This window comes from Eucalyptus grandis, chromosome 10 (genome assembly GCF_016545825.1).
Source record: "Eucalyptus grandis isolate ANBG69807.140 chromosome 10, ASM1654582v1, whole genome shotgun sequence".
NCBI classification, from domain to species: Eukaryota; Viridiplantae; Streptophyta; class Magnoliopsida; order Myrtales; family Myrtaceae; genus Eucalyptus; species Eucalyptus grandis.
The window spans coordinates 2,850,412-2,874,824 of record NC_052621.1 but is presented as its reverse complement, the minus strand read 5'-3'; the positions used below and the strand labels follow the sequence as shown (position 1 = coordinate 2,874,824).

The 24,413-nt window shown below is 42.5% G+C and overlaps 1 protein-coding gene and 1 pseudogene across 2 annotated transcripts; both read left to right on the top strand.

Annotated features, from left to right (window-relative positions):
- The first annotated feature begins 450 nt into the window (after positions 1 to 450).
- Positions 451 to 24,216, top strand: LOC104421088 (annotated as a pseudogene).
- On the top strand, positions 2,735 to 5,272 carry LOC104421087 (calcium-transporting ATPase 5, plasma membrane-type-like). 2 transcript variants are annotated; one of them, XM_039303508.1, is made up of 6 exons: positions 2,735 to 3,151; positions 3,531 to 3,629; positions 4,179 to 4,301; positions 4,412 to 4,609; positions 4,703 to 5,000; positions 5,099 to 5,272. In XM_039303508.1, the coding sequence occupies exons 1-4, from the start codon at positions 3,038 to 3,040 to the stop codon at positions 4,481 to 4,483; spliced, it is 408 nt and encodes a 135-aa protein (XP_039159442.1). In that variant the 5' UTR covers positions 2,735 to 3,037; the 3' UTR covers positions 4,484 to 4,609; positions 4,703 to 5,000; positions 5,099 to 5,272. The 2 variants fall into 2 exon arrangements, 1 of the variants encoding a protein (XP_039159442.1); XR_001981984.2 differs by having other exon boundaries at positions 2,737 to 3,151; positions 4,132 to 4,301.
- Positions 24,217 to 24,413: the final 197 nt, after the last annotated feature.

Sequence of the window (24,413 nt, the reverse complement as noted above, 5' to 3'; positions counted from 1 at the left end):
ATGCATCAATAAGTTTCTAATTTATTTACTTTGATATAATCTATCTACCTAATTACACTTAATTAAGTATAATCAACCCCTAATCATCATTAGCATACTAATAAGGGATTAGTGAGTAAAACTCACCCGTTTAACAATCTGTTCGGATCGAAATGTCGGGAACGAAGCGAGGGTCACTTTTCTCCAAAGCGGGCCTAGGATCCGAGGTTCACAAGCACCTCAAAATGGGCCTAGAAGATGCCATGAAACCCACTTTTCTGCTTGCTGAATGGGACTACAAAACAGAAGAAAACAAGCTAGCTTGGTGGAGAATGGCAACGGTGGACCGGTGGAGGACTTTGGTGGCTTGGAGGGCGGTCCACGGCAGTTGAACAAGCTCCGGTAGTGGCTCATGGTGCTGGAAAGAGGCAGACAAGACTGCCGGATGGTGAAAGAGGACGAGAGGGGCAGATGGTGCGGGCGGTGGCACGCATGAACGGTAACGGCGGCGTGCGGTGTGGAGGGCTTGCTGTCCGGCAGTTGCTGCTCTTCCTCTGGCTTGTGCTGGACGCCGAAATGGAGAGGAAATGAGGAAGCAAAATTGGTTAGCAGCCTTGGAGAGGAAGCAGGGGATGGAGAGGGCCACCATGGCCATTTTTTTCCAAAGTTTTGTCCCCTTTGAGCTTGTCCACCAAGCCAAGATCCTATGGCTGCCATTCAACCACCAACCTTTACAACATTGAATCGATCTAATTTAAGTTAGGCCAAGGGGGCATACGAATTTGAAACAAATTCCTCTCAATTGGACATTTACCAGTTCTCAAATCAACTCAATTTGGCCTCGATAAATTCTGTTATCGAGTCAATACTCAAATTAGTATTTTTCTCACCAATTGATTCATCTTGTATCCCCATTACGTGATCAAAAACGATCATTGGTTTTTTCTGAACAAAAACGGTTATATGCCGACTTTCCCTAAAAAAGTCTCGGGTTTCAGAAAAAATCTTTTGAGACTGAGTCGATATTCTTAGAATTTATTGTGACATGACAAGATCTTCAATTTCTAAAATTGGACTTGAATTCACGGTTAATTTCCACTCGGCGTTTTTAGCGTGACCTAGGCTACGGAGTTATTTTCAAAGATTTTTAGTGCAAATGACTCGTGGTCGATTTTTTTCGAGCCATAATGAACCCACTCGACATGTTGGTGACTCTAGTTTGTCATAGAAATCTCAAGGATTCAAATACGGATACAGGGTATCAAAATGACAGAAGAATCAGTCTAGAGTTGGTTGACGAGAATTTTCCAATTTAGTGGTGTCATCCACGATTAGCCACATATCTCAGTCGAAAAAATCTATCTCTGATCTCTAATCGATTTATATCCGTGCCGTAATGATCTCGGTAGATGAGCACAATTGAGTAACCGATCATTGGTCGAATTCTCAAGTCTATTGCATTAAAATTCCTTAATGGCTTCCCTAGATAGTCTAGTTATCTCAAGAGTGATCAGCTTTGAGAACAGTCCTATAGGCGCGTCAATGAAATGCCTGATTTATTCAGTAGAAAATAGGACTGAAAATCTGGGATGTCACATAACCTCTTTTGAAAGTCGACCTTTTTGTAGGCTTTCGACTAAACTCGTTTTGTGCCTGAATCTCGTTGTTTATAAAAGTGTGCTTTTGTGAATTGATATCCTACTTTTCTATCTCGAGATGGTTACTGTTAGGGGATTTATTTTCGCTTCCGTGTGTGCAATAAACCGACAAGGGTTGTCGACTCGTCTTAGGAAGTCGCAAATTTTATTGACCATAGAGGAATGGGCACGCGCTCGAGGATCAGGGCGTGACAAAAATAATATCTTTAAACAAATTTTAGTTTAAAGACGACTGGATGTCACTAATTATGAGATCTCATGTTAAATTATGACATACTCATGCAATTTCATATTGTTTAGAAATTCCAATAGATCAGTCATATATAGATCTGATTTTTGATTGATTTGTTGTTTATGTGAATAATTTTCTACACATGAGACTTAGTTATCTGGTGGAAAGAGGCAAAGAGTAGCCATAGCAAGAGTGATTCTTAAAGATCCTCATATTTTGCTCCTGGATGAAGCCATAAGTGCACTCGACATGGAATCCAAGAGAATAGTCCAAGAGGCCCTGGATAGGATGATGGGCAACCGCACAACTATCATTGTTGCCTAGGGGTGAGCGCGGTTCCCGGTTCCTTTTTCCTGGGAACCGGCGGTTCCGGTTCCCATCGAAGGGAACCGGAACCGGAACCGGCTCCAAAAGAAGCCCTAGATAGAAAATCCCCAAATCAATTACCCTTCGCATTTTCACGCTCACAGTTCCCGAGACTGAGTCTCTCGCGATTTTTGCCTCTGCTCGTCGCCGATGCCGCTTGCCCTCGACGCCGCTGCCGGACACCCTAACCCTCGACGCCTCCGCCGGACGCCACTGGACGCCAGTCACCCCTTGCTTGCCTCGCTGCTCAGCTGCTCGCCGTTGATGCCGACAGTGGATGCTGCTCGTCCCCTCGGTGGAGGCCGCTCACCACTCACGCACCCTCAACGCTGCTCACCCCGACGCCGCTCGGCCAGCCGCCCCCAACACCGCTGGCCTGTCGGCCCTTGGCCCTTGACACTCACCGATCAACGACGCTCGTCGCTCACCCAGCCGGCCCTTGACGCTGCTCGCTAGCCGATCACGCTCGCCGCTCGCCCAGCTAGCCCTTGACGTTGCTCGCTAGCCGACGATGCTCGCGGCTCACCCAACCGCCCTTCACGTTGCTCGCCCAATCTGCTTCTGTACATACACCGTTGTCACATTTCTCCATTGCATACAAGCTACGTAAGGCACCGAACTTAAACAAGTCCGTTCCAAACGGCCTTCTTGAATATATGGATGTGGGGAGTGCTTTTGATATGAATGAGTGTAATGGGGTGAATAGCTTCTCAAACACGGAAGTAGAGCAGGCTTCTTATGGAATATTTGTATGTTTTGGCTGATTAGTTCCATTGTTTTACCCGCCTTGCATGTTTAGGTGATGGGACGATCCTCACCAAATGACAAGCTTCTGCTTGTGCAAGCTCTGAAGAAACAAGGACATGTAGTTGCTGTTACTAGAGATGGCACAAATGATGCTCCTGCTTTAAATGAGGTTCCGATATTTCATTGTTTATCTTTTATCTTCATGGGAAGGTTCGGATCTATTTATGATGTGGTTATGCTGGCAGCACATTTGCATTACAGCCCAGCTCAATGGATTGGCATTATTGGCCACATTCGCATTATGTTGCTCATTTGTCCATAGGCTCCTAAATTCTCTAGTTGACTGGTAGACAGTCAAAGTAACTTGGGTGCAATAAATGTTATCAAATTGGTTTGTACACCTTAATGTGGTCCTGATGTCTTATGGTATATTATAATTGGTACATTACGCATATTTTGCATTTCCTGCTCATGGTATAATATTAACAGATTGGATATATTTACTCTCTGATATTGCTGTTGAGACGAAAACTTTTTATGGTGTTTAGGCACATATTGGCCTTGCAATGGGTATTCAAGGGACAGAAGTTGCTAAGGAGAGCTCTGATATCATTATTTTGGATGATAATTTTGCCTCTGTTGTGAAGGTTAGTACTTGCCACCATGATTAACTTATGATCTTGCATCTCACTGAAACAAAGTGATATTCATGAGGAGCATAATAGTTCCTAGATCTTCTGTCAAATACGGAAATGACGTTATCCTTATTCTACCAACTAACATTCTACCATATACTGATCTTTTGGAGATTCCTTAATCTCTTATAATTGAATAAATATATGACCTATGAGACGTAGATATGTGCTGATCTGCACGAGCTGAGATGTAAGATTGCTCTTTTTTGGTCTTTATATTCTGTGTTTCTTTCTTTTTTGTTTCAGTCCTTTTTATCTTTGGCAGTATGCATTTAAATACGCGGATGCAAAATGCAGCATGGGATTGCATATAGCAATTTATAGGGTGGAAGGAGGGAACAAAATAATATGGTTCTTATTGTGCAATCTATTTTTCTCTTTTTGTGTTTTTGAGTTCTATCTTGTCAACAACCCTGTTGACGCAAAATGAGTTTTAATGGAGCTCCTTTTATAGATGAAGTCCTTGAATTTAACCTATCATGGACACCATGCGGTTGTCAGGTGGGGACGACCTGTGTATGCAAATATCCAGAAATTCATCTAGTTTCAGCTTACAATTACTTTTGCAACCATTGGGATAAATGTGCAGTTTCCTCTGGCCATGTTCCACTCAATGCAGTGCAGGTTTGGTCCTCTTTCTCTCGCTCTCTTTCTCTCTGAGATTCTTTAATTTATTCCTGTACCTATTTGTTTCTGTATGAATCTTATGATTGGCTGGCTTCCTCTTTGGGCAGCTTCTCTGGATCAATCTCATCCAGGAACTTGTTGAGAGGCAGCTGGATCTGATAAAGGAGCTTTGCCTTTAGGCATTGCTAATGCTTCCACCAATGCAAATGTTGTATCCTTGGAGGAATTTAAAGATGTGTTGCTTCATCTTTTTTGATTAAAGATTTGGTTTGACTCGATGAAAGCCTTCACGTAACTAATACACAGTAATTCTCACTTTGGGACTCATTTTTGCTTCTTTCTTTTTTATGTTTGTTTATTGCTTCACTTGACTAAAAACTTGTCTGCCTTTTCTGCAGCTGGGTCATGGTGATTTTTCTGCCACAAGTACAAAAGTATTGCGCATGGTGAATACTCTTGCAGTTGATAATGAGGCAAAGCAAACCATTCAAGGGGCAGGTCTCCTGCTTTCAATGCACTAGCTGCTAATTTTGAGAGCCCAAATGCAAGAAATGTCTCAACTCCACCACCAGTTGTCAGGAAAAACTTTCCAAACAGCGCAACTGGCTTCCAAATCTTCAGCTATAGCAGCTATCAGTTCCACTTTTGAGCAATCACCACCAATACGAGAAGTCATCATACCCAAATCTATCAAAGGTACATCATAACTTATAAATTAATGCTTAGGGAAATACACCAACAGCCGACTATTGTTTCTATGGAGTTTTATTTGATCATTTTGTTTTACCGGGCAGTGAGTCCTGAGACCAAAACAGAATTCAGAGCCTAATAACAAAGAGAACTCATGCTTGGTCGAAGTTTGTTGCTTGCATAAGTGATTTTCTTGTGTTTGTCACAACAAAAGTTGCTAAGTTGCCATCCTTTTTATGATCTTGGCTTGAGCTGATATAGAAGCTTTGGTTTGTCTCTTTCCTTCTTTGTTATTGTTCAAATCTGAAAATGAAAAAAAAAAAAAAAAGAACCTGTTGGAACCTGGAACCGACCCCGGAACCTGTGACAGGGTAGGTTCCAGGTTCTTGGTTCTGACGGGTAGGTTCCAGGTTCCAAAAAATGAGGAACCTGTACCCGAGGGTAGGTTCCAGGTTCCAGACGGAACCGAACCGGAACCGGGAACCGCTCACCCCTATTGTTGCCCACCGTATGGGCACTGTTATTAATGCAGATATGGTCGCCGTTATTCATCGTGGAAAAATGGTGGAGAAAGGTAGGTCACAATCTAACTTGAATTAATCAATGTAACTGCGAATCTAGCGAAGCAACTATTATTCCTAGCATGTACAAATATATCGTGACTATTGATGCCCTCTAAAATGGTCCAGGTTCACACTTTGAACTGCTCAAAGAAGTGGTGCATATTCTTAACTAATAAGCTTGCAGGAGTGAACTGGGAATCTGAACAAGCGCTAGATGCCTCAAACAGTTCAGAGATCACTAAATATAACACAGTCCTACAGAGGACGTCATACAAACAATCCATTAGTCGGGGATCACCTATAGGAAATAGCACATGACCCAAACAAGTCAGAGATCAATGAACATAACCGGCAATCCAGTCAAAGGATGTTGTTGAAACGATTTATTAGTCAGGGAAATAGCAGCCACTTGCTCTCAGTCTCCTTTGGGACCGTGGCTGGAGCAAAATCCCCTGCTTCTCCAAGGAGCTCAGAAAAAGCACCAAAGGTCTCACTGCGCTGTCTTGCTTGTCTCAACAAACCAGATGTTCCGGTCTTGCTATTTGGAACTGTTGCTGCAGTTGCTAATGGCGTGACATTTCCGATTTTAGGCATACTTACATCCAGTGTTTTCAAGACATTCTATGAACCATTGCATGAACTTAGAAAGGATTCTAAGGTTTGCACACTGCTGTTTCTGGTCCTTGGCATCGCATCATTCATGGCATATTCGGCTCTGACATATTGTTGGATGTTTTTGCGGAAGCGTGTGTGTGTGCAAGTGTTAGGTGTGAATAAAAATAGACTACAATGCAAAGGGAGAATGGGTTAAAAAAATGAGCTTTTATTATGAAAGTTTTTATTACAAAGGGAGGAAGGAGTGTGTAGTTTTTTCTTCCACTTAAAACACACACACCCAACCACTATTTATAGGCGTGTCACCGCCATTCCTTCACCGACATTGAGTACAAAAAAATAATGTAATATTACAAGTTTGCTTTTTATCTCCTCCTTGTGCGGCTTCTTCCGCATTTCTAGTGTCTTCTCCATTTTTCTGCATTTTTCTATTCTTCAGCAGCTTTTGTTGACTTTTCTTTGCCTTTTTGCTGTCCACGTGTTCTGCTGCCCACGTACCAGAAAGTTCTTCATTATTGGAGAGTTTTCTTGCCTTTTTCTTGCATGCACATGTACTACAATCTTCAACTTTGTCTTGAACACATTGTTGCCGCCATTTTTCTTTCTTGTGTAGTCTAGTGTAGTCTAGAATTTTCTAAAAATGGATCACTTTTTTAACACAATGGATCACTTTTTTAACACTCCTCATTGATCCATTTTTGTGATACTCCAAGCATGCTTCTCAATGTTTCGAATTTTGCTGTTGGTAGTGCTTTAGTGAATATGTCTGCAATTTGATCTTCAGTCTTACAATACTTTAGCTCGATCTCTCCTTTGCTTTGCACTTCACGAATGAAGTGATATTTTATATCAATATGTTTCATTCTTCCATGAAAGACTGGATTTTTTGATATTGCAATCGCAAACTTGTTGTCGCAAAATATTGGCGTTGATTCCATTTGTGTTTCTCCAATGTCTTCTAAAATTCTTCGAAGCCATATTGCATGACTAGTAGTTGTAGCAGCCGCAACATATTCTGCTTCTGCAGTGGATTGTGCTACTGAGTCTTGTTTTTTAGATATCCATGAAAATATTCCAGAACCTAATGTGAATGCATAACCAGTTGTGCTCCTCCTGTCATCAAATGATCCTGCCCAATTGCTATCAGTATAATCGATCAACTTAGTTGTTGCACTAGGTCGATACCAAATACCATAATCAGTGGTTCCTCGTAAGTACCTTAGAATTCTCTTGGCTGCTCCAAAATGAATTTGGCTTGGACTCTGCATAAACCGTGATAGTAAACTTGTCGCGTACATAATATCTGGCCGTGTAGCAGTAAGATATAGTAAACTCCCAATTAGGCTTCTGTAGAGTGAAGCGTCTGCTTTTTCAGCTCCATCTTTTTTCAATAGTTTTTCATTCATCACAAGTGGTGTTGCCACTATTTTGCAATTACTCATTTTGAATTTTTCAAGGAGCTTTTCTGCATATTTCTTTTGTGAGATGAAAATTCCTTTATCTTGATTAACTTCAATACCGAGGAAATAGTTCATCAAGCCCACATTTCAAATGTCTTCATCATTTCTTCTTTAAATTCTCGGATCATTGTCTCATTGTTTCTTGTATATATGAGATAATCTACATATAGAGAGACAATGAGAGTGTCGGACTTACCTTGGGTCTTGATGTAGAGTGTTGGCTCACTCATACTCCTCCCGAATCCTTGCTTGATGAAGTATTCATCGATTCTACTATACCACGCACGTGGTGCTTGTTTTAACCCATATAGGGCTTTCTTGAGTTTGAGAACTTTTTCTTCTTGGCCTTTGAGGATAAAGCCTTTTGGTTGAGCTACATAAATTTCTTCTTGAAGGTATCCATTTAGAAACGCTGATTTTACATCTAGTTGATAAATCTTCCATTCTTTTTGTGCCGCTAAGGCTATAAGTGCTCGAATAGTATCAAGGCGAGCGACGGGAGCAAAAGTTTCAATATAATCAATACCTGGTTGTTGCAAGTATCCTTTTGCCACAAGCCTTGCTTTATGCTTCTGGATTGATCCATCTGCATTGAGCTTTGTCTTGTAGACCCACTTGATGCCAATGATCTCTTTGTCTTCGGGTCGATCAACAAGCTCCCAAGTTTCATTTTTCTCGATCATCTTGATCTCTTCCTCCATGGCTTTTATCCAAACTTCATCTTTGGATGCTTGTTCGTAGTTTTCTGGTTCCAAAATAGCAAAATTGCATGTGTCGTAAATTCTTCTAAGGGCTTTTACCCTTAATACTGGAGACTCTGGAGTAGATTCTTCTTGTGTTGCTCTTGGAGAGCTTGGTGGAGTTATATCATGAGTGCATGAGTGGTGGAATCCGGTACTACTCCTTCTTCTTGTGACGTTGTCTCCTCTTGAACATGTATGTCTGGCAAGGTTATGTACTTCTCGATCTTCTCGCTTTCCCAATTCCAGGCAGCATTCTCGTCGAACTCGACGTCTCGACTAATCATTAGCTTTTTAGTTCTTAGGTTGTAAATTCGATAGCCTTTTGATTGGTCACTGTATCCAAGGAATATTCCTTTTTCTGTCTTTTCATCTAGCTTACTCCTTTTTTGAGCAGGGATGTGGACGTAGCAAATGCATCCAAACACTTTGAGATGCTTTGCTGAAGGCTTCCGTCCACTCCATGCTTCAATTGGAGTTTTATTTTGAACTGCTTTAGTTGGACACCTGTTTAACATGTATACTGCAGTATAAACTGCTTCTGCCCAAAAAATGTTGGGAAGGCCTTTCTCCTTTAGCATAGACCTTGCCATCTCTATGACAGTTCTATTTTTTCTTTCAGCTACTCCATTTTGTTCTGGGGCGTAGCCAACAGTTAGTTGATGATGGACTCCTTCATCTTCACAAAATTTATTAAACTCCTTTAAATTGTATTCTCAGTGCCTCTGTCACTCCTTAGGACTTTGATTCTTTGGCCACTTTGATTCTCGACGCGGTTCTTGAATTTTCTAAAGATAGAGAAAACCTCAGATCTTTCTCGAAGAAAGTATACCCACGTCATTCTTGTATAATTATCAATGAATAGGATGAAATATTTATTTTGACTAGGTGTAGGTGTCCTCATCGGACCGCACACGTCCGTGTGGACAAGTTCCAATGGCTTCTTAGCTTTCCATGCAACTCCAGATGGGAAGGACTGTCTCTGTTGTTTTCCAAGCAGACAGCCTTCACAAACATCTGAAATTTCTATGATGGCTAGAAAATCTCTCATCATATTTTTATGATGGAGAATTTTTAGCCCAGCAAAATTGAAGTGGCCAAATCTTCGATGCATAGCCATAAATCATCAAGTTGAGCTTTCATAGCTATATCTTTGACATATTTCCATTGAATAGGAAAATTGTTATTTTTCATTTTAACAGAGGCGATGATATTTTTATACGTATCATAGATAATGCAGGCATCTCTATTAAAATATAGAGAATACCCACTTTGTATCATTTGGCCCACACTTAATAGATTTTGTGCAAGACGAGGGACTAGATATACGTTATGTATATATTTTGGGCCTTTATTCGTTTCCACAGTGATGATGCCTTTTCCTTTGACATCTACTAATGCACCATTGCCCAACTTTACTTGGGATTTCACCGACTTATCAATATCAGTGAATATAGATTCGTCCCCGTCATATGATTGCTACACCCACTATCGATGTACCATGTTTCACTTTTATTGTCATTTGCCGCTTGCCCTGCGTAGAATGTATTCTCTTCACTTTCTTTTTTTTCTACATAGTTTGCTCGATTATTTGTTTTTGAGCGACAATCTTTTTCTACGTGGCCATATCTTTTACAAAAGTGGCATTGTTTTTTATTTTTAAACCAACAATCCTTCTCCAAATGATTTGTTTTCTTGCAAATACCACAAGGTGGATAATTTTCCTTTTTTTTTTATAATTTCTCCTTCTCTTTTGTTTTTCCATGAGCTCCTTCCACCATTTTTAGTTTGATGAGACCGTATATTTACTTTAGACTGAAAGGCACTTTCAACTGAATCTTCATCTTGTGCCATTAGTCTTTTCTCATATGCTTCTAGAGAGCCAATTAATTCACTCACTGATAGGGTCGTCAAGTCTTTAGTTCCTTCTATAGTTGTAACTATAGAGTTGTATTTTTTTGTAAGTGACACCAATATTTTCTCAACAACCCTTTGATAAGTTATCCCATCTCCATAGGCTCTCATTTGATTAACGAGTTCCTTTAATTTTCCACAATATTCTTGTACGGTCTCATAATTTTTCATTTTAGAATTCTCAAAATCTCTTCTCGTGTTTGAAGGCGAATAGTGCGTACCTTTTCCGATCCTTGAAATTCTTCTCGTAGTATATCCCAAGCCTCTTTTGCAATCCTTGCTCCAATTATTCTCGAAAATACGGTTTCTGAGAGAGCTTGCTAGATAAAATATAGCGCCCTTGCATCCTTTTGTAGTTGATCCTTCGAAACACTTGCACCTTCTGGCGGAGCCTCGCAACCTTTTTCCACGATGTCCCATAAGTCTTGGGCCATCAAGAATGTAGTCATTTTTATGCTCCAAAAATCATAGTTGTTCCCATAAAAAATGGGAATGGGAAATGAGGATGAGGTTGGGTTGGCCATGGTTTAGTTAGTGGATATTTGGAAAGGGTAGTTTTAGGAATGGGTAGGTAGGACAAACGCCCAATACCAACCAAAGACGTGGCTCTGATACCACTGTTGGATGTTTTTGCGGAAGCGTGTGTGTGTGCAAGTGTTATGTGTGAATAAAAATAGACTACAATGCAAAGGGAGAATGGGTTAAAAAAATGAGCTTTTATTATGAAATTTTTTATTACAAAGGAAGGAAGGAGTGTGTGTTTTTTCTAACCCAACCCCTATTTATAGGTGTGTCACCGCGAGAAAATATTAGGTACCCTAACAGTGCCACGCAATCCGTGCTCTGAACCATTTAGAGCGTGACACCTGGACAAGTGTCAGTCCACGTTGGCTCCCTCGGCTCTCTCACGTCGTTCTAATTTAAACCAGAGAAGGTTTTGCGTCCCCATCTCTCTCTTCATTAAATGCTTTATCGTTCTCTGCACGCTTCTTCTCCCGCTCGCACGAAGAGCGCCCCTTTCCCTCTCTCTTTCAAAAATTTCTCTCTGTTTTGCATATTTTTCTCCATCAAAGCCGCATGACGCCCGTCCTCTCTCTTTTTCAAAATCTCTCCCTCCCAAAAGCCCACCCGTCGCCTCCGAGCTTGGCCGCCTTCGCCGTCACCGCCGAGCCACTCGCTCCCTCTCTCTCTCCTAAGAGCCCCGCCGGTCGTAGCTAGGTCTTGAGTTCATCGCGGTTGCCTTGCGGTCCTAACTCCAGCTGCTTGGTTTCATTTGGAGGAACGGCGGGCACGGACGGCGATGATTTGGTCGTCCTTGGTATGGAAGCGAGCTGCGACGACACCGCGGCCGCTGTTGTGAACGATCTCTTTCGCTCCTGAGAGCCGCACCAGTCGTAGCTGCCGAGTCCCAACCTCGACCTTTGACCGCCTCCGCGTCTTGGTCATGGTCGCCTCGGTCCTAACTCCAGCTCTTCGGTCGAGGTTCGGAGGGTCCGAGGTGGGGAACATCGAGGGTTGGTGAGCTTGGAGAGGGACTTGAGAAGCCGGTTCTCGTCCTCCTCGAAGAAGAGCTTCGAGTCGGGGTTCTCGCCGCTCGTTAGCCGGGGGGGACCAGGTGGTTGCTGGTCTAGGTGGAGGCTGGAGAAGAGGAGGCACGGCTCCTCAGCCGCGGGGACATGCAGCCTACTGGCTTCAAAATCAAAAGATTGGCACACCGCCTTCAAGACAATTGGAAGAGTGTAAGAATCTGGCAGAACGCCCGCCCTCGCCATGAACGCGTACACGAGCAGCGCCTTTCTCGAGGCATCTAGCCTCACGTACGCTCTTATGATGTTCCAGTGGAACGCGATGGGATTCGCCTCTGCGTCTTGGTCGTGGTCGCCTCCGGTCCTAACTCCAGCTCCTCGGTTCCCATTGACAGAACGCTCTTCGACAAGAACAACAATGGGTGTCCTGACATCATGAAGACGTTAGCCATCCAGGCAAGATGCAGCTAGCCTTCAGAAGCACTTTAGAAGCACGAGAGAAGATCAGCGAGGAAAATGGGTCAAGATCAGCTTCACATCCGGTTCAAAGCCTCGGTTCTAGTGGCTATCTGAATTGGGCAATGTGTTCTTCAAATTGGATGCTGCGCCATTTGCCTTTTCTTGTTCTGCTTCCACTCAACTTTAGATGTCCAGGCCAGAAGTTTGAGAACTTCTCACATAGCTGCATAGACCGCATTTGTGTCGCCTTAATTTTGCTTCTCATCAATTTTAATTTTCCATTTCTTCTTCTCCTACCTTTCTCTCTTGTTTTTCTTTCATTCTTAAGAATTCAGTTTCTCCGTTGCGCTTACACATTGATTATTCGAGTGCTCATGGATCCATTGAAAACCAATACGCTTCATGGAGTTTTTATCCAGCATTTGTGCTTATGCGTCCATCTTGATCTCGGCAAACATTTCTCTTTCTTAATTTTATGATCCCTTAAAACGTAATGCTTCACATGGAATCGACAACTTAGGCTGATGAAAACAAAAGTACAAGGACATAAAATACATTGCATATTCCGACTCAAGAGTGCTGCGCGCTGAAATCGTGTAGCGCATGATCTCGTTTCGCCACCTTCAACGTGGGCTCTCCAAGTTCAGCTCAAGAAGACGGCTCGGGACCTCTTGCGCTCTTGATCACGGCGGCACCCACGAAGCCAATGCGTCTTCCGTCACTTCCCTCCTCGCGCAATCTCGACAAAGCCCGATTCGCCGAGCTCGACCCAAGCCCATGCCAAGATGGTGGTGACCCTCTTGTCCGAATGCGGTGACAAGCGAGGGTTGAGCCTGATACACGCCCACGTGATCCGCTCCCGCTTGTTGGACTCGAATCCCTGTCGCGTTCCACTGGAACATCATAAGAGCGTACGCGAGGCTAGACGCCCCGAGAAAGGCGTTGCTCGTGTACGTGTTCATGGCAAGGGCAGGCGTTCCGCCGGATTCTTACACTCTTCCGATTGTCTTGAAGGCGGTGTGCCGATTTTTTGATTTTGAAGCCGGCAGGCTGCATGTCCCCCGGCCGAGGAGCCGTGCCTCCTCTTCTCCGGCCTCCACCCGGACCGAACCCCCCGGGCCGACGAGCAGCGGAACCCCGACTCGAAGCTCTTCTTCGAGGAGGACGAGAACTGGCTTCTCAAGTCCCTCTCCAAGCTCACCAACCCCTCGCTGTTCCCCACCTCGGACCCTCCGAACCTCGACCGAAGAGCCGGAGTTAGGACCCAGGCGACCACGACCCGGACGCGGAGGCGGTCGAGGTCGAGGTCGGGACTCGGCAGCTACGACGGCGCGGCTTTTAGGAGCGAAAGAGATCGTTCACAACAACGGCCGCGGTGTCGTCGCAGCTCGCTTCCATACCAAGGACGACCAAATCATCGCCGTTCGTGCCCGCTGTTCCTCCAAATGAAACCGAGCAGCTGGAGTTAGGACCGCAAGGCAACCGCGACGAACTCAAGACCTAGCTACGACTGGCGAGGCTCTTAGGAGAGAGAGAGGGAGCGAGTGGCTCCTGGCGGCGACGGCGAAGGTGGCCAAGCTCGGAGGCGACGGGCAGGTGATGGTTTTTAATGTTGGGCTTAAGGCCCGTTCGCCCATGTTGGGCTTAAGGCTCGTCCGCCCATGTTGGGCCTAAAAGCCCGGCCCACAAGAGTAGGGTCCATGGACGAAGGGGCATGATTAATTGTTTTTGGAGGGACATATATAAGGGAGGAGAGAGAGGGAGAACACACCTCTTGGCATTGACGTACGTATGTCTCCCTCTCTTTTCAACACTCTCTCTCTCTCTCTCTCTCAAATAAGAAGAAACAGTAAGCACAAGGCAACTTTCTTCTCCCATTCCAAGCGAATTATCGTCATCGGATCGAACAGGGCCAATTTCTCTTCCTCACTTCAGCATTGGTGTTTAATCTGTGGCTAACAAGGTACGCTCGAATCCGTGGTGTGTTTTAGGATCGGTGATACGTGATTTTCCCGGGCTTCGTCTTCCGCATTACTTTTAGGGGTTCGATTTAGTGTCGAATCCGCTTTTCGGGGATTCGTTAATCCCAACATTGGTATCAGAGCCCGAGTTCATGTTTTCCCGACCATTTCATGTTTTTTTGATTGAATTTTAGCGAAAATTTTCGGCTGTACGGATCGGGGCGAGAAATCCCGACACCCGAGCGCTGTTCGTCCATTTTTTCGAGTTTCTGTCACTTGAAATCGATTTCTGAAAGCATAGGGTGAAAGGGCTCGTTGAGGCGAGTCCGTCGATAGGTCGTGCGCCGCCGGGCGACGCCGCACGCGCCCACACGCGCGGCCGGCGGCGCGCGTGGGCGCGGCGCGCCCGGCGGCATCGCCAGCGCCGAACGCCATCGGGCATGTGCGCACGCCACGCGTCGGTCGGTGAACCGGCACGCGCCGGTCGGCGGACGATGCGTGTTGACGTCGCATGACATCACCCAACGGTCGGTAACCGTTGGGATGATGTCATCGATGACGCCAGCGCCGACGATGGTTGGCCGGGCGATCACCGGCCGATGACCCGACGGCGACCCGACCCGACTCCGGCCGCAGAGACGGGACGCTGGGCACGCACGTAGCCCGTGCCGGGCCGACGTCATCCCGCGCACGTACGCGGCACGTGCGGTGGTTCGTCCGACCCGGCCCGACCGGTCCGATGACCGACGACCTGACCGTTGACCGTTGACCGGCGACCGTTGACCGTTGACCGAAAAAAAAAAAAAAAAAAAAAAAGAATTTGTTTCTTTTTCAATTATGTCTCGTGTGGGTTAGAGGTAATCCATTTTTTTATTCTGCATTTGGTGCCCGAATCATGGAAAATTATGTACTTTCCATTTTGTTTATTGTGGATTATAAGTGATCCATTTATTGGTTCTCGCATTTGTTGCGGAACTATGATGCATTATGCACGGATACCTGCAATCCCGAGAACGGACGAAGGAAGATCTAAACTGAAAAGGCTGATGAAAGAGTTAGCTGATGACGGTGATTTAGTATCACACGTGGTCGGGTCAATCGATGATACAGAAATCATCTGGAATGGTTATCTTATGCCGGATTTTGAGAAGGTGCCGACTTTGATGAACACTCTTCCACCCGAATGGCAAGCAAGTGTTAGATCGGCTATGGGAGGTCAACGTGGTCTCGGATTATAGGAGGCTAGTGGAAACTTTTGTAAGAGAGTACTATAGGATTGAGTTGGCCAAAACTTCAACCCTTCGATTGAGCGTCACATGGCGTAGAGTAAATGCGCCTTGGTGGCGACATGAAAGCTCTCCAATAGTTTTTTCATGGTTGGCAAATGTGCCTTCAGTTTTCTCAGATACTTTGACTGATAGATTATAAGGGACTTTCCCTATTATTTCTTAGATTAGTTTGAGATGTTTTTGAGTGTTGAATATATCTTTCTATGTTGATATTTCTTTTTGGAAATATTACTTAGTGTAATGGATTGTTGTATTAGTTGAAAGCATTATTATTTTATTGGGTGTCCATTATCTGTTGCTTTCTGTTATTGCTGATTGCTGTGGGTAGTTAGCTGTGGGTAGTTCATAGAAGTTTTTGTAACTTCATAGAATTTATTTTGCATAAGACAATTATATTAATAATAGTTTTAAGTTAGGATTTTTGGAGAATGATTGGAAACGTAGTGACCTTTTGATTCTGAAACCTTACTTGAAATTATTCATTGATATGATTGGTCTGTGCAAAGTGGATGCATAAATGATGGGCATTAATTATTCGTGCATATATGTTTGATGTGTTCAGATTGATGGTTTCAGCAACTAAGAACGTAATTGCTGATATGAACGGCAACAATTGTGAAATATTGAATATGAAGATTCAATATGTGCTAGAAAAGCAAGAAGCACTAGAAGCTCTTGACCATGTTATGGAAGATCTTGAGGATGCTGTGCGCCACTTTGAGCTGGTAGAGGACCGCTTGACAACATGTGAGCCGAAAATAGATATTTGTAATGCTGATTCTAGCTCAGAAAGGGCTTTGAACTCTAAGCGCAAGCGTATTGATTCGTTCAATATGTGGGAATGCAAAGGATCAAGTCCTTATTATAAAAGATCAAGAGTTAACCAACACAAGAGAGGAAAACGTCCTCAAGTGAAGAAAATGTCAAGGGTGAGGTGTTACAATTGTGACAAGAAAGGTCACTATGCTCGCAACGTCGTGAGCAAAAGAAGGTGAGCACCTCTTGAACATTTGAGAACTTTGCTTTTGTGTCAAGTTCTGCATTATTAGCTGAATCCAATCCTTTGTGGACTGTAGATTCGGGAACAACAGACGATGTAAACGAAGGATAGAGGATCCTTCGTGGAATTCCGACGAATAACAACTGGAACTAAATGGATCTATGTGGGAAACAACTCCAGAGTTGAAGTTAAAGGGATTGACACCTGCCAATTGAACATGCGTGGTGGACGCAACTTATTCATACATGATGTTCTATATGCTCCGGAGATTCGTCGAAATTTAAGTGTTTGTTTTGATGTTGGTTAAGGTTGGTTTTAGTGTGAACTTCCGTAATAACGGTGTAGATTTGTATTTGGATACAAACTACTATGATTGTGGTCACTTTCTGGATGGTTTTATTGTACTAAATGTTGACTGTGGTGATGTTAATATTTGTTATTCCCTTGTTTCACGTCTTCTACTTTATATGATAATAATGTGATTATGTGGCATGCTAGACTTGACCATATTGGCCAACATCGTATGAATAGACTAGCCAAAGAAGGCTTGTTGGGCAACATTGAAAATGTCGATTTGCCCATATGTGAGCATTGCTTAGTAGGGAAAACGACAAGGAAACCATTTGGAAAAGGTAAAAGAGCTGAATTTCCTCTGCATTTAATCCATTCTGACGTCTGTGGTTCAATGACTGTGAGAAGAATGCATGGGGCTGTTTATTTCATCACTTTTATAGATGATAATACTCGATTCGGATATGTCTATTTGATTTATCATAAATCTGAAGCAATATGTTGTTTCAAAAGATTTGTGAACTTGGTAGAAAATCAATTAGACAAGAAAATAAAAGCATTGAGATTCGATCGAGGTCGAGAATATTTATTTGATGAGTTCAAAAAATTATGTGATGAAAAAGGAATAGAAAGACAGTTGTCTATTCCATATACTCATCAACAAAATGGTGTTGTAGAGAGAAGAAACAGAACTCTACTGGAAATGGTTAGGTCCATGATGGCGCATGCTAACTTACCTATTACTTTTTTGGAGTGATGCGTTGTTAACTGCTACCCATATACTAAAATGGTTGCCTTCCAAATCAGTTACTTCCATTCCATATGAGTTATGGACAGGTAGAAAACCTGACTTAAGTTTTCTTAAGCCATGGGGTTGTGTTGCCTATATTCATGAGTCCTCTAACAATTTTGGGAAATTGGGTTCCAAAGGAAATAAGAGTATTTTAATGAGATACTCCGAACACTCGAAATGGTATGTATTCATAGGTGAGCAGGAAAGTGGGAGTATAACTGAATTTGAATCACGAGATGTCACATTCTTAGAGGATGAATTTCCTAAGAAGGGCGAAATATGGGAAGATTAGTCCCTATTGGTAATCTTGGATCAATATAATAATATTAGTGGAGTTCGTCCAAGTGGGAGTAATATGAGAAGTGATGAATTGAATTCAACTCATTCCCAATTGCAACCACATGATGAGACGACGTCATCATTATCTAATCCTAGTGGGAGCATAATTAGGAATGATGTGCTAAGTGTACAATCTCTCATACGGCGAACAAGTCGCCAAAGTATTTTCCGTTGACGTTTTGACATTGAAGGGGAAACTTTTATGATTGCTCCGCAAGATGAGGATGAGCCAAGAAATATTAATGAGGCTCTAAATTGCACTAGTAAGGAAAAATGGATTTATGCAATGAAAGAGGAGATTGAGTCAATGAAGTCAAACCAAGTCTGGGAACTGGTTGATCTTCCAATAGGACGCAAAGCTATTGGGAACAAGTGGGTTTTCAAAATAAAGCAAAAGGCTGATGGCTCGATAGAAAGGCATAAGGCTCGCCTTGTGGCAAAGGGGTATAATCAATAGGAATGAATTGATTATGAAGAAACATTTTCTCCTGTAGTGAGATTTACCTCGATTCGCATAATTCTGGCAATAGTGTTTAGTATGGATCTTGAGTTACATCAAATGGATGTAAGACTGCTCTCCTCAATAGAGAATTAGAGGAAGGAACATATATGGAACAACCTGCTGGTTTCATAGTGAAAGGCCAAGAAGAAAAGGTATGTCGACTTTTGAGGTCGATATATGGCCTTAAGCAGTCATCAAGACAATGGTATATACGTTTTCATAATGCCATAATGGCATATGATTTTACAATGATTGATGAGGATCATTGTGTATATATATCAAAAGATCCAAAGATCAATTTGTGATCATATCATTATATGTTGATGATATACTAATTGCCGGAAGCAATATGAAACTTGTCAATGCTGTCAAGAGTTGGTTGTCTTCCAACTTTGAATTGAAGGATATGGGATTGTAAACTCATAGACACTCCTATTGCAAAAGGTGAAGGATTGAGCCATAGACTGTGTCCAATGACTCCACAAGAGAAGGAACAAACGAAATATGTTCCTTATGCTAATGCTGTTGGGAGCTTGATGTATGCTATGATGTGTACAAGACCTGACATATGTTATGTAGTTGGAATGGTGAGCAGATACCAATGCAATCCAGGTCAAGCACGTTAGAAAGCCGTTAAATGAATACTAGGGTATCTAAAGGGGACTGCTGATTATACGTTGAGTTATTATGGAAAGGATATGCAACTCAAAGGCTATTTTGATGCTGATTGGAGATGAGATTTAGATGAAATAAAATCTACCTCTGGTTTTGTTTTCTTACCGAATAATGGCACCATATGTTGGAGCAGTAAGAAACAAAAGTGTATAGCATTGTCTGCGATGGAAACTGAGTTTGTGGCATTATCAGCATCAATAAAAGAAGATGTTTGGCTTAAAAGATTATTGGATCATTTAGGTGTTATTTGAAGTGCTGCAGATTCATTGTTGGTTAACTGTGATAGCCAAGTAGCAAAAGCGTACACCAAAGATCCCAAATATCATGGCAAGACCAAACATATAGATACAAAGTATAATTTTGTCAAAAATATGGTTGCACGAAATGATGCGAACTTCCAGTACATATCTACGCATAGAATGGTAGTAGATCCTATGACAAAGCCAATACCTAGAGATTTGTTTTGTGGCCATGTAAAATCTCTAGGATTGTGTAGAGTCGATGTGTACTTGGATTGTAATTTCCCTAAGCGTTCACATTTGATGAATTTGTGTTTTTCATCATTAATGCCTATGTATCTTTGTTTGATCTTTATGTGTCTTAATGCTTAGTGCATTATTTTAAGTTGAGAAAGTATGTCGGACAGATATAAGATTAGCCCACTCACACGGGTAATCGCCTCTATTTATTGTGTGATAAATAGAGATGAGACTGTTTTTAAGCTTATTATCTAGGTGATAATTGAGAGCTCAAGCTTAAAATACACATGTCGCCTTAACTAGGTGTTAAGATGAGGACATAATACTTACTATGTCCGAAAGTAAAATACCCACATATTTTACTTTATCTGTCTATAATGCCAGATGTGAGTTCTAATGAATTTTGTGAATGAGTAGATAAGTGAACTCAAGTTAGACATTGGGTCTGTTTGAACTATCATCTGTACAGTATTGAAAGGTATAGACATACGCTCCATGGGAAATGAGTTAATACTGTAATACGTATTTCATACTACGTATGCATGAAACGACTAATAAGAGTGGCAAAAGTTTGATCTCAACTTTTATGTCGTGTGAGACTCTTGAGGAAAAGAGTTCCTCAATTTTTAGTCCCCTCATGACTCTTACTTATTATCAAGATTTCTATTTAGTGTTTGCTATCTTAGGATGTTACCAATAGTCATGTGTTGATTCGATCTAATGGGGCATTTCTAGAAAAGCAAGCTGAACTGAAATTGAGAGTTTGAAGGGAAGAGGAATATTGAATTTGGAGAATCACATTGTAGTTTTTGTATTCACCGGTTAACTAATTATGACTGTCTTTGTGATAATCATAATTGTGAATACAATATATATATATATATATATATATATATATATCATTGTTTAAAAGAGATTAAGAGAGATATAAATGTGATCAATCGATCTAGGGTACTGCATACTAAATCTACTCGGAGTGTGATGCCCATTATGAGCTGCTATATATTCCTAACAGATGTATGGTAACGAGCTCTCAAAGTATGCTGGTCGCACGGATTATTCACCAGTATGAATGTTGAAGAGAGGTAAAGAGAATTCTGTTCAGCCCACCATGTGCGAGTGGGAGATGATGGTTTTTAATGTTGGGCTTAAGGCCCGTCCGCCCATGTTGGGCCTAAAAGCCCGGCCCACAAGAGTAGGGCCCATGGATGAAGGGGCACGATTAATTGTTTTTGGAGGGACATATATAAGGGAGGAGAGAGAGGGAGAACGCACCTCTTGGCATTGACGTACGTACGTCTCCCTCTCTTTTCAACGCTCTCTCTCTCTCTCTCTCTCTCTCTCTCTCTCAAATAAGAAGAAACAGTAAGCACAAGGCAATTTTCTTCTCCCCTTCCAAGCGAATTGTCGTCATCGGATCGAACATGGCCTATTTCTCTTCCTCACTTCAGCATTGGTGTTTAATCTGTGGCTAACAAGGTACGCTCGAATCCGTGGTGTGCTTTAGGATCGGTGATACGTGATTTTCCCGGGCTTCGTCTTCCGCATTCGTTTTAGGGGTTCGATTTAGTGTCGAATCCGCTTTTTGGGGATCCGTTAATCCCAACAGCGGGCTTTTGGGAGGGAGAGATTTTGAAAAGAGAGAGGATGGGCGTCATGCGGCTTTGATGGAGAAAAATATGCAAAACAGAGAGAAATTTTTGAAAGAGAGAGGGAAAGGGGCGCTCTTCGTGCGAGCGGGAGAAGAAGCGTGCAGAGAACGATAAAGCATTTAATGAAGAGAGAGATGGGGGACGCAAAACCTTCTCTGGTTTAAATTAGAACGACGTGAGAGAGCCGAGGGAGCCGACGTGGACTGACACTTGTCCAAGTGTCACGCTCTGAATGGTTCAGAGCACGGATTGCGTGGCACTGTTAGAGTACCTAATATTTTCTCGTGTCAACGCCATTCCTTCACCGACATTGAGTACAAAAAAATAATATAATATTACAAGTTTGCTTTTTATCTCCTCCTTGTGCGGCTTCTTCCGCATCTTCTAGTGTCTTCTCCATTTTTCTGCATTTTTCTATTCTTCAGCAGCTTTTGTTGACTTTTCTTTGGCCTTTTTGCTGTCCATGTGTTCTGCTGCCCATGTACCAGAAAGTTCTTCATTATTGGAGAGTTTTCTTGCCTTTTCTTGCATGCACATGTACTAGAATCTTCAACTTTGTCTTGAACACATTGTTGCCGCCATTTTTCTTTCTTGTGTAGTCTAGTGTAGTCTAGAATTTTCTAAAAATGGATCACTTTTTTAACACATACTTATTCTCCATGGCTGGTTGAAAGTTATTTGAGAGAATCAGACTAATGTTTCGAAAAGTTGGTCCACATGGAGGTTGGCTAGTTTGATGAACCTGATCATTCAAGCAGTGTGCCACTGGGGCAAGGCTCTCAGCAGGTGCCGCATTAGTGCGAGCCCCAGTCGGAGATGCATTAGTTCAGATTGTTCAGAACATTGCATCAGCAGTTGCTGGTTTGATCATTGCTTTTGCTGCAAGCTGGCAACTAGCACTGATCATCCTTGTCTTAATCCCTCTAGTTGGTGTCAATGGATATGCTCAAGCGAAGTCCATGACAGATTCGGTGCAGATGCAAAGGTAAGCATTTTTACAGTTTTCTTTTCTTTTACTGCTCACTAAATAAAATAGCTTGAGAGGTCCTTATATATTACCAATTAATAATTTTGAGTCCTAGGTTCAAAGAATTGAAAACAGAGAGGCCATCTTCGAAATTTCTGATTCACATTCCATGTAATCTTCAATGGCATAAAAAGGCTCCGCCATGGTTTCTGTTATCTTGCAAATAATCTCAATTATCTTGACGTATTAATCTATGTGTTTGCAGATGATACGAGGAAGCAACCCAAGTAGCTATTGATGCGGTTGGAAGTATAAGGACCGTTGCTTCTTTCTGTGGTGAAGAGAAGATGATGCAGCTTTACAAGAAGAAATGTGAAGGCCCCATGAGGACAGATTTTGACAAGGACTGATCAGCGGAATTGGGTTTGGCATGTCCATCTTCCTGCTGTTGTGTGTATGCAACAAGTTTCTATGCCGGAGCTCTACTCATTAAGGACAGCACAACAATATTTTCAGATGTCTTCACCGTACGACGGATTTTCTTTAAATGCCACATAGTGTTTTCTTGGGAATTTCTCGGAATTATGATTGCCTTTTCCTTATTTGGCTGGAGGATTGCTGTTGAAACTGGTTTCTGTTAACGGCTCTGAGATTTTTCTTGGCAGGTTTTTTTTCTTTTTTTGCTCTGACCGTGGCAGCCAGTGCAATTTCACAATCAAGTTCCTTCACTGCCGATTCCACCAAAGCCAAAGGGGTTACTGCTTCCATTTTAGCAATAATAGACCGCAAATCCAAGATAGACACAAGTGATGAGTCGGGGACAAAATTAGACAATGTGAAGGGAGTGATTGAACTTCGCCATGTCAGCTTCAAATATCCCTCTAGGCCAGAAGTTCAAATCTCAGCTTGGCCATTCGCTCTGGAAAGGTAAAACTTCGGACCTTATCTGATGCCTAACTTTAAATATGACTTCCTCAACTGAGCATTGAATGACGAGAACAACACTAGTGTTTGGATCACTTGAACATGAGGAACAGAAGTTTGACAATTACGCGATTGTTCTGCTCAGACTGTTACTTTGGTCAGAGAAAGTGGGAGTGGAAAATCGACAGTGATAGTGCCGCTGCAATGCTTTTGTGATCCTGATTCCGATCACATTACACTCGACGGAGAGGATATTCAGTAGCTGCAACTCAAGTGCTTGAGGCAGTAAATGGGTCTGGTCAGCCAAGAACCGGTCTTATTCAACCAGACAATTTGTGCCAACACAGCTTATGGAAAGGATGGAGATGCAACCGAGCAAGAAATACTCGCCGCATCAGAATTAGCAAACGCCCACAAGTTCATTAGTGGACTGCAACAGGTAAGACAGCCGTTACTTATTCCGTGTACTTGACTTATATTTGCTTTCAAATGGGCTTATCTTATTTTTTCTGTACGAAATTAATGTCCGGGGATATGCTGATATGGTAGGGGTCTGTTGTTGAGTGGTCAAAAGCAACGAGTGGCTATTGCTCGCCCTTTAGTTTAAAGTACTAAAATGTTTCCGCTTGACGAGGCTATGAGTGTGCTGAATATGGAATCTGAGAAGGTGGTTCAAGTGTTGGACTGTGTCAGGTGAACCGAACTACACTTGTGGTGGCTCATAGGTTGTCCACAATCAAGAATGTGGATGTGGTCGTGGCAATTGAAAATGGAGTCATCGTCGATAAGGGAAAGCATGAGATTTTGATCAACATCAAGGATAGTCTCTATGCATCCTTAGTTGCCCTACACACCAGTAGCAGTCCCGCGTAGCTCATTAGGCTTAAAGTTTGTTGAGACTCTTATACAACTAGATGTCGTATGTAATTGTACTGCTACGACAAGCCGATGCTAAAAGACATGGAAATGCCTTACGCTCAATGCTGCTTTCACTGGTTAGCTCCTTCTATGTTTTCTCGTGTAAGCGGAAATTAGTTTTGGAACCTCTGGTTTGTCAGCTTTACACACGACAAGAACCACCATTTGACACCAAAATTTTTCCAACTGCGGGTGGATGCAAAGTTGTCACGCATAACGGTTTCTAATCCATGGTTTTCGACTCCTAAAAATAAATATATGTTGCCAAATCCTAGTGTAGTTACGTGGTTAGGCAAAACCATGCTCCGCCATCGGAAGCGAGACGAACTTTATTTAATATGAAGTCTTGAAA

Bases quoted from the DNA above. Each gene is read 5' to 3' on its own strand.
- LOC104421087 (XM_039303508.1), top strand. From the start codon at position 3,038: ATGGGACGATCCTCACCAAATGACAAGCTTCTGCTTGTGCAAGCTCTG. The intron at 3,152-3,530 runs GTTCCGATATTT...TATGGTGTTTAG, and splicing joins ATGCTCCTGCTTTAAATGAG to GCACATATTGGCCTTGCAAT. The intron at 4,302-4,411 runs GTTTGGTCCTCT...CTCTTTGGGCAG, and splicing joins TTCCACTCAATGCAGTGCAG to CTTCTCTGGATCAATCTCAT.